General features: G+C 42.5%; 3 protein-coding genes across 3 annotated transcripts; 2 read left to right on the top strand and 1 right to left on the bottom strand.

Moving 5' to 3' along the window:
* The first annotated feature begins 361 nt into the window (after positions 1-361).
* LOC129782212 (uncharacterized) lies at positions 362-3,090 on the top strand. The gene is made up of 2 exons (XM_055789581.1): positions 362-852; positions 921-3,090. Exons 1-2 carry the CDS (start codon positions 362-364, stop codon positions 3,088-3,090), a joined length of 2,661 nt encoding a protein of 886 aa, XP_055645556.1.
* A 321-nt stretch (positions 3,091-3,411) lies between these two features.
* On the top strand, positions 3,412-5,646 carry LOC129782211 (uncharacterized). Its single transcript, XM_055789580.1, has one exon. The coding sequence runs from the start codon at positions 3,412-3,414 to the stop codon at positions 5,644-5,646; it is 2,235 nt and encodes a 744-aa protein (XP_055645555.1).
* Positions 5,647-9,916: 4,270 nt separating this feature from the next.
* LOC129782213 (m7GpppN-mRNA hydrolase-like) lies at positions 9,917-10,780 on the bottom strand. The gene has a single exon (XM_055789582.1). The coding sequence runs from the start codon at positions 10,778-10,780 to the stop codon at positions 9,917-9,919; it is 864 nt and encodes a 287-aa protein (XP_055645557.1).
* Positions 10,781-15,212: the final 4,432 nt, after the last annotated feature.

Genomic DNA, 15,212 nt, shown 5'->3' with positions numbered 1-15,212 from the left:
CAATTCAGATTTCCCACGTGTTCCTGGTGTGGATCTTGTATCTACGTTCCCGTATCGATATTGTTGCATTCTCCAACCGTGACCGTTGCTGTTTTTCAAGCCTACGAGATTACATCCATCTACTGGTTTCTCAACCGATTAATTCCTGGCATACCATTTATAACCTATCCAATAGTCATCCATCCCGGCAGAATCCTGAGGTTAGAGATTTCCTGTTTATAATCTAATACAAGGCCTATTCCTGGACGGGCACAGGTGAGTGTCAGTCCAAACAGTTATTGTCAAGCAAAAGGTGCTTCCTGGGTCTTTCGTTTATTGCAGCTATTCGTAATATAATCACCGCTGCTGTATTATCCTCACCATGCAAGAGAAGAAAATGAAGTCGAAGGAGCTGAAACGGAAAAATCTTCTGGATTCAATACAAAGGATCGAAGATTTCTTGATGAACTTCAACGCTGAACGAGATGCAAATGAAATAGCAATACGTCTGGATCGACTGGATATCCTCATGGAAACGTTCGAATCGATCCAAGAAGAATACGAAGCATTTGACGACAGTGATGAATTTGTGGCGGTTAATACGAAAGTAAGGGCAAAGGTTGAAGAGCAGTTCTTTCGGGTGAAAGGTGGTCTCGTCAACAAGCTCCCTCCTCTTCCTCCAACCCCAGTAGACTCTTCGATCCATCATGGTTCCCCAGCCATTCCTCATGCCACCAGTGTGAAGCTCCCTACCATCGAATTACCACGGTTTGATGGTGACCTGAATGAATGGTTGACATTCCACGATTCTTTTTCCTCGTTGATTCACGCGTCACTAGAAATTCCCTGCATACAAAAGTTCCAGTACCTACGGTCCGCTTTGCGAGGCGATGCCCTTAAATTGATTGAATCCTTAACAATTACGGAGAATAAATATGCAGTGGCTTGGGAAGCCCTTCTAAATCGTTATTCGAATACCTACCTACTAAAAAAGAAGCATCTACAGTCTCTGATGGTCCATTCGAAGGCTCCGGGAAAATCAGCTGTAGTGCTGTTGTGGAAGATTTCGAACGACATGTGAAAATATTAAATCAGCTTGGAGAACCTACAGAGCATTGGGGCAGCCTGCTTGTTCAACTGCTGTGTTCTCGAGTCGACGTTCACACCCTCAAGGAATGGGAAGAATTTGTTTCTGCGTACGAGGAGCCAACTTACGAAAACCTCATCGATTTCCTGACTCGGAAGGTTCGAACTCTGGAGTCACTTCATATCTCGGCTGAGCAGTCCAACGCTTCGTCCCATGGAAAGCACTATCCCCCTGTCAGGCAACATAAAACCCAAACACAATCATCTTCGAAGATCAACTCCTATGCAGCAGTGGAAAGCTACCAACCCAAATGTCTAGCTTGCAACGATCATCATCCGTTAGTTAAATGTCCAGTATTTGAAAAGATGCAACTGAAGGAACGATTACATTTAGTCAACACGAAACGGATTTGCAGTAATTGCTTTAGAAGCAATCATTTCGTACGAAACTGTTCGTCAAGCTACTCCTGTAAGCATTGCCAAAAACGACATCACTCGCTGTTGCATCCTGGGTTCGATGCGTCAGTATCGAACAATAATCCAAATTCAAATGGTCAATATAGTCGAACAGCTCCCAATCCTCCAAGGCTCAACGATTCCATTGGTGTAACAACAGCAACTACTTCTGGTGCAATTTCTTCCAACTCAGCGGTAGAATCTCGTGGTATCAACGTTTTCCTATCGACAGTTGTCGTCAAAGTGCTAGACGGTTATGGAAATGAGCATTTGGCGCGAGCTCTCCTGGATAGTGGCTCACAAAGCAGTCTAATGAGTGACCGGCTTTGTCAAAAACTCCGATTGTTCCGTCATCGTATTGATCAACCTATACTCGGTGTCGGCGAATCCATAATTCGAGCAGTTTGTTCGGTAGCTACCGAAGTTAGATCGAGAGTCAGCGATTTTTCCTTTCCTCTCAATTGTTTGGTGCTCAAAAAATTAACAACCGATCTACCCCCTGTGAGCATCGCTACAACAAATTGGAATATACCTAACTACATCACCCTGGCCGATCCTGAGTTCAATATAGCCCGGAAAGTGGATCTGATTATTGGCGCCGAACATTTTTATGCAATCCTTCAAGGTGGCCGGTTGCAAATAGGCCCACAAGCCCCAACTTTAATTGAAAGTAAGTTTGGATGGTTTGTATCTGGAAAAGCTTGTTATGACCCAATGCCCCAAGCTATGGTTTGTTGCACCTCCACTCTGGAAACCCTGAATCAAAACATCGAGAAGTTTTGGAAACTAGACGAACTGGATAATGTTACCCTTTCCCCTAACGATCAATATTGCGAGGCATTCTACAAGGATACGGTCACAAGAGATTCCACTGGGCGATACTCTGTGAAATATCCCAAGAAAGAAGGATTTGAAACGATGATAGGCGAGTCTTACTCTAACGCAAAATCCCGGCTAGGAAGTTTAGAACGTAAATTGGACCAAAATCCCATCCTAAAGGAAAGGTACCACGCATTCATGGCGGAATTTATTGAACTGGGACACATGCGAGAGGTACCAATGGATGAACCAAATCCCGATACAGTATGTTTTCTTCCTCATCATGCTGTGTTGAAAGAATCAAGCACCACTACCAAGGTACGGAGTGTGTTTGACGCCTCTGCCAAAACAAGTACTGGATTCTCGCTCAACGATTCGCTATTAGTTGGCCCTGCCATACAAGACGAGCTCTTCGATATCCTGCTCCGATTTCGCAAAAATTCGGTTGTATTGTTAGCTGATATCGAGAAAATGTATCGGCAGATCGTACTCCATCCCGATGACCGCCCCCTAATACGTGTGTTGTGGAGATTCAATAAGACAGACCCGATAACTAAATATGAGATGACCACAGTGACATACGGATTGGGACCATCGTCATTCTTAGCGACACGTACACTACATCAACTCGCCGAAGATGAAAGTGATTCGTTTCCTCTCGCCGCAGCCGCTTTAAAGCGAGATTTTTATATGGATGACTTCGTTCGGAGCGAAGTAGACATCACGACAGCTATACGGTTGCGTAAATAAATGGACGAACTAATGAACCGTGGAGGATTTTCCCTGAGGAAATGGTGTTCGAATTTTCCTCAAGTATTGGAAGGAGTAGCACCTGAGAACTTAGCCCACCCCTCAAATGAAGACCGTGCACATGGCGAAATTGTGAAAGTTTTGGGAATTTCTTGGAAGCCTACGTCTGATCGTTTCTGTATTATTTTTGGCCCATTTTCTACGGACGGAAAGATAACGAAAAACCGAATTTTGTCGGTTATCGCTCAATTATATGACCCATTGGGATTAATCGCACCTATCGTTGTGCGCGCGAAAATTTTCATCCAACAACTTTGGTTGATGTCTATCGATTGGAATGAAGAAGTGCCTGGAGAGGTCCGTACTACGTGGAAACGTTTCGTGGAGGACTTACCATCGCTAGCCGATTTCCGGGTTCCGCGGTTTGCCTTCGACGTGGGGGAAGTGCAGTTGCATTGCTTCACGGATGCATCGGAATTGGCTTTTGGAGCCTGCATCTACGCACGGACGGTGAAGGCCAACGGTCAAGTGAAAGTGATATTATTGGCAGCAAAATCTAGAGTTGCCCCCTTACAAAAACGTAGCATCCCGAGACTGGAATTGTGCGCAGCTCAACTCGGCGCTCGCTTATCGTCGAGAGTCACAACTGCACTGAATATGAAAGCCGTACCTATTTTCTATTGGACTGACTCGATGGTGGTAGTATATTGGCTTCGTGCACCGCCACAAACCTGGAAAACCTTTGTGGCAAACCGTGTAGCAGACATTCAAACCCGAACAAACGGTGCTTCATGGCTACATGTACCTGGAATGGATAACCCAGCCGATGTTGTGTCCAGAGGTTTAACCGTACAACAGTTGCTGACTTGCAAAATATGGATGAATGGACCCAATTGGTTGGAAAGAGGAGAGGAAAATTGGCCGAAGCTGGAAATCCCGAGAGTAACACATGCAGATGGAGAGACGGAACGTAAAACTACCACATTATTACTGCAAAATCCACCTCCGCTCAACCCTTTATTCACCCGCTCATTCTCGTACAATCGTCTACTGCGTACGACTGCTTACTGTTTGAGGTTTATCCGGCATATGCAAAAGGGGCCGAAGCAATCTACCATCATTCTCCAACCTAGTGAACTTGAAAATGCCAGGGATTGTCTTGTGAAGATCGTCCAAAGAGAATGCTTCAAAACGGAACTACATCTGCTCAAAAAAGGAAATTTGGTACCGAAGAATTCCACACTTAAGCTTCTGAACCCTTTCGTGGATTCGTTGGGTATAATCCGAGTCGGTGGCCGGCTCAGATTGTCGGAAGAATCATATAGCACCAAACATCAAATTCTACTCCCTGGTTTCCACCGATTTACCCGAATGCTTTTATTATCGCATCACTGCAAATTGGTTCATGGTGGGATATCGCTTACATTGGGAGTAGTTCGCAACGAATACTGGCCCACAAATGGAAGAAGGGCTGTACGTAGCGTGATACGCAGTTGCTATCGGTGTACTCGCGTTAATCCTCGACCATTACAACAACCAATCGGACAATTACCTCTTGCTAGAACTAAACCCAGTCGGCCTTTCGCATCCACTGGGATAGATTTTTGTGGCCCTGTATTTGTGAAGTCCACCAACCGTAAGACTGCTCCTACCAAAGCCTATATTGCCCTGTTTGTCTGCTTTAGTACAAAAGCGGTACACATTGAGCTGGTTGGAGACCTATCCACAGCTTCCTTTCTCTCCGCCCTGCAACGGTTCGTGGCTAGACGAGGCAAGCCCGATAGTATTTTTTCGGACAACGCCACAAATTTTGTCGGTGCTCGAAATGAATTGCATGATCTTTACCAAATTCTCTCAAATTCAAAGGAAACCGATCGTATCGCTACCGCTCTCGCAAATGAAGAGATACAATGGAATATGATTCCCCCACGCGCCCCCAACTTCGGCGGATTATGGGAGGCTGCGGTGAAAGTGGCAAAGAAGCATTTGCTTCGTCAGTTGGGCAGCACTTCTCTACTGCACGAGGACTTAATCACGATACTATCGCAAGTAGAAAGTGCGATGAACTCAAGACCATTAGTACCACTATCGGAGGATCCTAACGACTTCGAAGCCCTCACGCCAGGCCATTTTTTGGTAGGTTCACAACTCCAAGCCCTACCTTACCCAGACATGAAGGACGTTCCAGTGAACCGACTGAGAAACAGATACCAGATTATCCAGCAGAAACAGCAGCAGTTTTGGTACCACTGGAAGACAGAGTACCTTAAAGAGCTCCAACGACAGACTACCATGCACCGGCGTCCCATTCATCTCAAAGTCGGCCAAGTGATGATCCTGCAAGACAATCTTTTACCACCAGTGCGCTGGCCACTAGTTCGCATTTTGGAACTGCATCCTGGGCAGGACGGAGTGACTCGTGTGGTTACAGTGCGTACCTCAAGTGGTACAACATTCAAGCGAGCTGTGACGAAACTTTGTCCATTGCCTACGATGGATGAAGAAGAGATGAGCATGCAGAGTAATACAGCATCCAACCCGGATGACATCGGATAGAATTAATCGGAACTATTGTGAATTGCAAAGCTAAAGAAGAACTATGTGAATTTACATGTATTATATATTAGTGAAATGTTCATTTCAGGTCGCCGGCTATGATAAGTTTAGATTAGACCAGAGTCGCATTTTTGAATTTTATAGGCAGTTTAGAATCCATCTACTAATCCGACTGCTGAACGCAGCTAATTTTAAATGAAAATTACCATGGTTACGCAATTAGTTTACTTTTCGTTAGGGAGTTCCTTTCTTTCTCAATCAATTTACCTTTGCCAATTTTTTTTCATTATTAGAGTCATTGTTACCCCGGTCACCAGTAGAGATAGTTGGAAAATTATTTCTGGAATATTATAATAAAAATTGAATTTCACGTTTCTGAACTGTAAAAGTAAAAGTTCACTCCAATATTACGCGTCGTTGTTTTTATGATTTTTAACCAATTGAAAATTAAGCTCGTGATTCGATTTCCTGATATATCACATATGAAACTGTTCCCATCGGCCTCTCTCGCCTCCTCTGAGTATAGTGACGAAAAGTAGGTGACCATGTGGTCCTCGATCGATCTCGACTCTGTTATTGTTTGCTCCCGCTCTGTCTGCAGCTGCGTGATTATGGTTTTCTTTCTCCGTCTTTCCCCCAACTGGAATATCGATATGGGTTCTCCCGCCACGTATGTTTCGTTGATTCTCATGAAATTGTGAGAAAATCTCCTTTGGAGCGCTAGCATTTCGCCTTTCAGTCGGTTGATGGTGGTCAACATTTCTGGATGCTGGTAGTATCCGTCGTATGTACGTCGTAGTTCGCCGTACAGACGTTGATGTTCACTATGGAATTCATCGAAAACGGATCGACTTTTCCACTTAAAGGAGTGCTTTATTTTGGGTTTCGCGAAACAGAGCCACCACTCAATCCAAGAGCCGTCATTTCTGCGTTGTCGGGTCCAGTATTGCCACTTATACTGGAATTCCGCAACGTTTTCGTTAGTCATAAGATATGATCGAAGGGACCAAAATCCACGACCATGTTCTTGTCCAAGGTGGGGAAGACATAGACGAAGTGTGAGCGCTTTGTGGTCGGTGAACGAGCAGACATGGGTGTGTGCTACACGCAAGTGGTCGCGCAGACCGCTGCTGACGTAGATGCGGTCTAGGCGCGACTGGGCGTTGCGACAGACGTACGTGAAACCATTATCACTGGGACATAGTTTCTCCCATACGTCGTGCAGTTGTAGTTGCTGGACGGCTGCTTTGAGAGCGGGACTCGCATTCGGGCTGCTTGAATCGCATGTTCGAAGCACGCAATTGAAATCGCCGGTCAAGATTACATTCGTGGTGTTATGACGAAGGTAGTAGGGAAGCGTTTCGTGGAAAAAATTTCCCGAACGGCGCGTTGTGAAGAACCGGAGGGAGCGTAAACATTGCAGATCGTCGTGTCTTGCACTCGCAGCGCAATCAGTCGGCTGTCCAGACTTCTCTCAACGTTTGTAACTTGTATGTGTTGTTTGAGAGCAATAGCTGTGCCCCTTTTCGTATGGTCTACATTGAAGAAAACGACGTAGCCAGGCAAGGAGAGCTGCTCGTTCTCTACTTCTTGCAGACACACGATGTCAAGGCTCTGACTGTTGACGAAGTTTCGTAAAGCGTTCAGTTTCGTGGGGTTCGTGATGGTAGCGATGTTGATGGACGAAATATTATACGATGTGGGAGCCATTTAGATTAGCATCACTTCAAAACTCTCTCCGTCGGTATCTTCCCGGCGAGGTTTTTTACCAGCCGGTCGTCCTCGGTTCGATTTGCTGCTGTTGGATGTGGTAGAGTCATCTGTTTCATTACCATTGCTACTCTTGCTCTGCGATCGTAACGCTGGTTTTTTGAAAAAATCGTCCACAGCTACGACAGCTTGCGGTGGCGCTAGCAATTTGGTTCGTTAAGATTGGGCTACAGGCTGGCTGTTTGCATTCGGTTTTGGACATGAGGTGCTTTCGGGCTGCCCACTTGTGTGCGTTTTTGAACCCGAGGGTTCACTCTGGTTCGTAACACTCGGCAGTTCCGGAAACACTTGTGATGATGTCAGTGGTGGAGCGGTAGATTTCTTCGTTTGTGTCGGTCTCTCACCAGCTGATTTCTTGTGTTGTTGATTGGAGGTTGACCTATTAGTATGTCCAGATTGCTTCGCCACGTTCGCGTAGCTTTTCTGGTAAATAAGCTTTTTGTTCTGGACACATGATATGCCAGTGTGTGCTTGCTCTTTGCAGTGGCGGCAGGAATGAAGCTGTCCCTTATACACGACAAACGCTTGCTCTCCGTCGATTGTTACCCACGAATCTATATTTCGCTTTACCAGCATACGAGCGGACCAAATGCCGAGCGGTATACCTTGGGCTTCATTGTTTTCGCCCCACGATACTTCTTTGATCGAGATTACTTCACCGAACGCAGTGAGAAAATCGACGACCTTCCTTTCGGATACATCTTCCGGGAGATCGTAAACACGTACTTCTACACTACCATCTTCCAGCGTAATTCGAAGAGTGTGTTTCTTCACACTCCACTTCGTGCTTTCGCTCATGTTCATCGACGACTTTTTGTGCGATCGCCAATTCACTGACTTTTACGAACGCACATGCATCACCTCTGTGGCACTGAAGTCGTTTGATGTCTTCCGTCTTCAATCCGAGAACTGAAGAACAAAATCCAACAAGCTTTTCGACCGACGGCTTAACGGCGAATTGAGAATAGTCTATTTTAAACGTGTTTTCTCGCCTCATCGCGGAACACTGATCACGCGACACGGCACAGCATAGTATTAGAAAAATCAACGGTTAATGCTTCACTTGTGATAGGCGCAATGGGAATATACGTCTGCACGTCTCAAAAGCTGAGCGGTATATAATATGTATATCAAATGAAAGGGATTAAAACACAGTTATTTATGAAAAATGCAAATCCAAAATGGCCGCCACCACAAAATGGCGCCATATATATATTTTTTAAAACCTCATACTCATTCCACTTATCAAGCCCGTTCGTTTGATATACATATTAGCTATTCAATATGGAATTATTATACAAATGATTCTAAATTTCCGAAAATCAAAAATAAAACACTCCGGATAATCGACCTGTATTGTGAACGCCCGGCATGTTAGGTTTGACGCTAACCACTCGGCCACGGGAACAGTTGCAGTTGCAGACCCTATGTATGAGAAATATGATATGAGAAACCCCAGGCAGCAATGTCAGACAACACAATGCATTCAAAAACAAGGTACTCAGGATGAGCGGAAGAATTAAAATTAAAAATGAAAGTGTAGAATAAAAAAAATATTTAATCAAAGTACTTGGACAGTTTGATTAAATATACTATGATCTATACCACATTTCCCTCATCAAGAATAAGCGAAGATATTTCCGTTCCTCCTAAAGTAAACCACGTGGTATGTGACAGTCTCTAATAATTTACGTAAACAAACAATGTAGCGTCTTAAATGCAGTGGACTGTAAACTGCTGGCTTAAACCCGCTGCGCGATTCCAAAGCTGCCTCAACGCAGCTTGCCCAGTGAGAGAACCAAATTCCCCCCCGTGGGCGCGATGCAAACTGCTTTCATTGCAGTGATGCAGCGGGGATTTTCCATTCGCATGGAAACTTTAACCTCACTGTGGCGGATTGAGGGACACGTTGTTTTGGAGACAAAACACAACACACACTTAAACTTAAACTATGTACATTGTATTTAACTTAACTTTACTATACATAATATAATACAGCTTAAATTACTTAAAATGTCTTCTGCCGTTTTCCTTCAGTTTCTGACTTCAATTCGTTGCTGTTGCTTACGCTCTGCTGTCTTAATTCGAACTGTGTGCCGTCCTTGTACAGCACAAAACTATCCTCCAGTTAGTTGGCGGCATGTTTAATCCTGTTTGCGGGAGAGCAGTGGATTGCGCTTTGTGGCGTCGGGGGATCGCGTCGCATGCATCTATTCTCTCTTCAGTGCGCTTGCGACTGAACAAACAATAAGGACCTTAAATCTAAAACATCATTTTACATTTAGGGTTTCATCTATCACTATTACCTAAAGATTTAACAATAGCGAACAGCTGTTAAGCTGCAACCATCACGTGCAAGGCCGAGAATGTCAGTTAGTAGTTGAAAATCTCATTAAATAGTTGAACAATACATATATTTACATATAAACTTCAATAAAAAAAATATTCACACAATAATTACATTAACACATTCTAGTAAACATTATTATACACATTGGATTTAACTTCGCCATTCGTTCGATGCAGGTATCCCACTTGATATCGTATATCTTCTACGATATTCAACAACGCCTGATCCATCGGAAGAATTCCTTCTCCACTTGCCATCGTTACTGGAAAAGCCGAAACTGTTTCTTCGGCATCTCTCCATCATTTGACCACGGTTATATAAACGTATGGTGCGTTGAATTTCCGCTACAAACTGATGCACCCTGAAGAATTCCAACCCGCCATTCATGGAAACATCTACCTCAGCGTTACTGTTCGGTAGACTCTCGATCGGAAACCATTTTATCCTCCGTATTTCGTTTCTCGTTTGAGGCCGGAAATTCGTCGAATATGGCACATCAGGAACCAAGTATAATCTCGAGGGATGTGTAAACATTACATCCCAAAATTTACCGGACGCTTTCTTCCGAATGTCGTATCCGATCTCCTCGAGAACTTCCCGCACAGCACAATCGAATGGATCCTCTTTTCCTTCCTTTTCCGCTTTGCCTTGGGGGAATCCCCATTTACCCTTGTAAGATTGTACCAAGAGAACATGTTTCATGTCCTCTGACAATAAAATGGCTCCATTGGTGGGGATCGTGTTAAGGTATCGCATGTATGCCGACATAATTCCATCGATCTTCGGAATGTGCTTCTGCAGAAATGGAACATGTCTGAAGATCTGGTATGCGAATCTGTTATATCCACATTTTTTATATTCATCCGAACATGAAACGTCCAGATAATGCCAATGAGCTTTTCGTATTGCGCAGCAAATCCCAATTAAATCATTACGATCCTTCATAGGTAGGATATACCTAGCTGCGAGAGTATCCAAAATCTGTTTTTCAATGGGATGATTCCAGGAATACATGATGATCCGTTGAGCTGTTTCTAGCGTTACTGAAATCTGAATTTCGTAATACGCATTTATATATTGAAAGATAGGTAGCAAAAGCTTAACTACCGCAGCTACCGTTTCCGCTTCTATTGACGTTGGTTTCGGTAGGTTTTAATTTTTGAACAACTGCAACTACCTGCAAGGTGTACCTTTCCGTTTCGGGTAGCCAGCAACAAGTAGCGCCGTTTTAAAGAGTGAATTTACCATGAGCGTGTTGAAGATCATTGACATATTATTAAAATTGAAAAATAAATCGGCTTAGCGAGCGTAGACATAAATGTAACGAAGATATTACTATTAATACAGCTGATGAATAAACATGGATTTAATAATTATGCATGTAATATATGTATCATTTTTGTTGAGAAGTATTGAGTAGAAATGAGTATGGTGAGGACAGAATTCTGATTGAATCTACTCTCACTTGCAAAATCGATTAACTTTTTTGATGATGTAAAAATTTTCATTTTTACCAGTTAAGAATTCTTCACATTCATACATTGTGGTCACATGATGAAAAATTTGGATAGTTTTGGCTCTTCGCCTACGGCTACGACTTCGATTGGAGAGGAAATTCTTTCGAGAAATCGTTAGTGAATATCGTAGAAGATTTACGATATTAAGGCGGGTATCAGCAATGCATGTGTGGCGGAGTTAAATTCAATGTCTATTTTGTATAAGGCGTTGTGTACAAATTACGTAACGCGAATAGGGTGGTGGGACCAAATGAGGTGTGCTTCCTGAGCCAAGATGATAAAGCACGTGTTTTAATGGGTTTAACAGCAGTCAGTAAGCAAGCACTGATAGATGCATCTCGAACATATCTACATAATAATCTGTATTTCAACAGATTGTTTTAAACTGAAACCAAGAATCTGTAGATACAGATCACAAATTATTTGTGTTTATACAGAATTTACCGTTTTTTTAAAATAACTTTGCAATAATGGCTCGAGGTTAATAATATGTTACCCATCTCAAATTTCCATTGAACCTCAATAAAGAAATGTATTTTTACTACTGTGTATATAATTTTTCGCATTAAGTGGATATCATCAACATCGTCTAACCAATAATTTCTATGCCAATCAATGGTAGTAAAGCTAAAATTATGCAAAAAAAATTGGACTTATAAACCCAATACAGATTTTAATACAGATTTTTTGAGAAAAAGTTAAGATAAAAAGATTGCTAAAGTGGAGGCGATCTGGCGTAGTGGTAACATCCATGCCTCTCACGCTAAAGGTCACGAGTTCAATTCTCACTCCCGACATTCTTCCAAAAATGGAAGTAAAAGTGACGAACCAGCCAAATGAGTTGAAAGTCACTATAATACAGATAAAAAAAAAAAAAAAGATTGCTAAAGAGACTGTTAAACAAAAGCTTATCCCGTCCATTGCCGCAGGGTGCTTGAGCAGCTTGGTCATGCAGAAGCAGTTTAATACAGTTGTCCAATGTACATTGCAGTTCGTTCAGGAAGGCACTGTTCTTTGAACGCATTCTTTCATGGGCTCGATTTTAAAAGGGTGAGCGAGCTGCCTGAATTCGAAATTATTCAGCTTCAAGAAAGAATCAAGCCAGTAATCATAAATAATGTAGATAGAGGCCCTGACCAGAACCCGTTTTAAAAAGGTCATAGATATGTTCGATTCATCAAGCCTCCGTGGCGGCGATGACCTCCTCATTCGACTCAAATTTCTGCCCGGCGAGTGACTTTTCCAAGTTTGGAAACAAAAAAACAGGAAGTGGGTTATATCTATGGTATAACCGCAAGGGTGACGTAGGACTATCGTTGATTTAGAGATCATTTGTTTGAAGTTGAATCAAAATCTATTCTGAATGAATTAATAAATGAATATTTGGGGGACTTCGAAAACGAGAGCGTTACGTTGGAGGCACAAGGTTTTATGCATCCAATATAGGATACGAAAAACCTTGTTCTGAAGAATAATCTTCAGAAGCTTTCCTGCTAACTGCACTTGATTGACAAATCACAAAACCAAATGTATTATATGGATATTTTATGGATAGAAAACGCTAAAATAAACTCTTTCGCTTGAATGTAATTTTCAATTCCAAGGGGAACTGGCAGATTATTTTCCAGCAACGATTAGATATTTCCACATTTTCCTCGATACTGGAAGCCCACCAGTGGTTAATACTAACTCGATAACCACCTGTTAATAGCTCTTGATTGAAAAATATTTGGTCACAGTGTTACATGGATAGAAAACATTAAAATAAACTCTTTCACATGAATGTATTTTTAAATTCCCAGAGGAACTGGCAGATTATTTTCCAGCAATGATTAGATTTTTCCGGAACTTTCTCGATGCTGAATGGCATCCAAACGGAAAGAATTCTGCGCGTGTATGTGTCGATCCTTCGCCGTCCACCTCCTCCAGCACGTTAGGCAACGATGTTGTCTTGTCGATGTCCTCACGAAAAATGAATGCGTCTCACCACCAGAATAGATCTTTCCGGAACTTTCCCGATGCTGAATGCTATCCAAACGGAAAGAATTCTGCGCGTGTATGTGTCTCCTGAAGCACGTTAGGCAACGATGTTGTCTTGTCGATGTCCTCACGAAAAATGAATGCGTATCACCACCAGAATATCGCTTAAGTATGATTTTTGCGTGTGATTGAATCGAGAGAAGGTGTGGTTTACGATGGCAATTTGGAAGGCAAACTAGAGGGGAATGAACTCTCTGAGCTCGAAACTTTCGACGCCTGAGCAAGAATCGATTGCGTGCGCATACAATATTGGATTCGGAAATATCCTACTGATGGGGAAGAATAATCTTCAGAAGCTTTCCTGCTAATTACACTTGGTTGGAAAATTACAAAATCAAATGAATTTGATCGCTGTGTTAGATGGTTAGAAAACATTAAAATAAACTCTTTCACATGAATGTATTTTTAAATTCCCAGAGGAACTGGCAGATTATTTTCCAGAAATGATTAGATCTTTCCGGAACTTTCTCAATGCTGAATGGCATCCAAACGGAAAGAATTCCGCGCGTGTATGTGTGTGTGTAGCGATGTCTTCCCGGGGAACCGTTTGTGGCATCACTCTCCTCCTGATGGATTACCTTCTGGCCTAAGGTGCACAAACAGGCTCTTGGTGACACCGTTCATCCGCGCTTTCATGATAAACGAAGAGCTTCACCACAACAGCGACAACATGCTCCAATCGCTGTTCAATTAGAACTGAGTGGATTTCCGAGCGGCGCTTCCTTATATACCGATTGGTGCTTTCAATAGCCTGTTTCGAGAACAATTTTAAGGCTATTGAAACAAGTTTTTGGATCAAAAAGTAACAAATATATAACGCGTAGACATTTTATCTTTCGAAAGAAGTGTTTATCATACCATTTCGTTCAGTTGTTCAGGAGCTATTAACGCTCAAAATCTCGGTCTCCGGCGTAACGCTTTCGGTTTCGAAACTTTGATTTTACACCCCGGTAAAGAAATGAAAGACGTAGTCCTACGTCAAAAAAGGCGCACGGGGCCGAATCTGGAGAACACGGTGGATGAGGTAGCAGTTCGTAGTGCAATTCGACCAATTTTGACAGTAGCCGTTTAGGAGAATGTACTACACGATAAGTAATCTCTCTTGCGATACTGACACCATCGGGCGACGAAGCTAAGTACTTATCGGATCGCCCTCGTATATCTTTCGAGTTTGCTTTCTCGACTGTTCAAGTAATTTTTATGCTGTCTTTAGAGTCGAATTAATTGCCCTTGAAGATGCCTTTGATTTGCCCAGTTGAGAGTAGTATTCGTGGAATTTCATCCACTGATTTCTAGGAGCCGGCTTTGGGGTTAGCTAAAGGTGAATCGTTTAGTTTACCTCAAGTTTGTTTCCCGCACAACGTTGTCGTAAAGGAATCACGATTTACTTCGAACGACAATTTCGTTGCGTTTTTGAAGAAAGAGGCATATGAAAATGCAATCCATTGATGATTTTTCGGTGAAATTGTGTGGAACCCACACATCGTAACGATTTACATAACCTAACTTCAGCAGATTCTCATGAACATTGGCATTAGATATATGTAGTGAATCTGCTAATTCCTTTGTCATGTATCAAATATTTTTCTTGATAAGCATAATGCTTAGCATTCTTAGCATAATTCTAAGTAGTTAGTATTTCTTTTATTATTTCCATTCCAAGTCTATTTATAATCTTTGTTAAACTGGTCGGACTCGATTATCCGGAGTATTGATTTTTTTTTTCACTCCGGATAATCGAGTAATAAAAAAACCAATTTTCTCTCGGTAAACGTAATATAATTACGATTTGCACTTATTTATTGAACGGTTTTATCTAGGTTGACCCGTTTGTGTGTTTGTGACTTTGTAACTTTGTAACTTTGTCTTTGTACCACATTAATAGAAAT

This window comes from Toxorhynchites rutilus, unplaced genomic scaffold, assembly GCF_029784135.1.
Source record: "Toxorhynchites rutilus septentrionalis strain SRP unplaced genomic scaffold, ASM2978413v1 HiC_scaffold_50, whole genome shotgun sequence".
NCBI lineage: Eukaryota > Metazoa > Arthropoda > Insecta > Diptera > Culicidae > Toxorhynchites > Toxorhynchites rutilus.
Note: the sequence above shows the minus strand (reverse complement) of the source record. Positions and strands in the feature narration are given on the sequence as shown.

Bases quoted from the DNA above. Each gene is read 5' to 3' on its own strand.
- LOC129782212 (XM_055789581.1), top strand. From the start codon at position 362: ATGCAAGAGAAGAAAATGAAGTCGAAGGAGCTGAAACGGAAAAATCTT. The intron at 853-920 runs GTCCGCTTTGCG...ATAAATATGCAG, and splicing joins CAAAAGTTCCAGTACCTACG to TGGCTTGGGAAGCCCTTCTA.
- LOC129782211 (XM_055789580.1), top strand. From the start codon at position 3,412: ATGTCTATCGATTGGAATGAAGAAGTGCCTGGAGAGGTCCGTACTACG.
- LOC129782213 (XM_055789582.1), bottom strand. From the start codon at position 10,780: ATGTATTCCTGGAATCATCCCATTGAAAAACAGATTTTGGATACTCTC.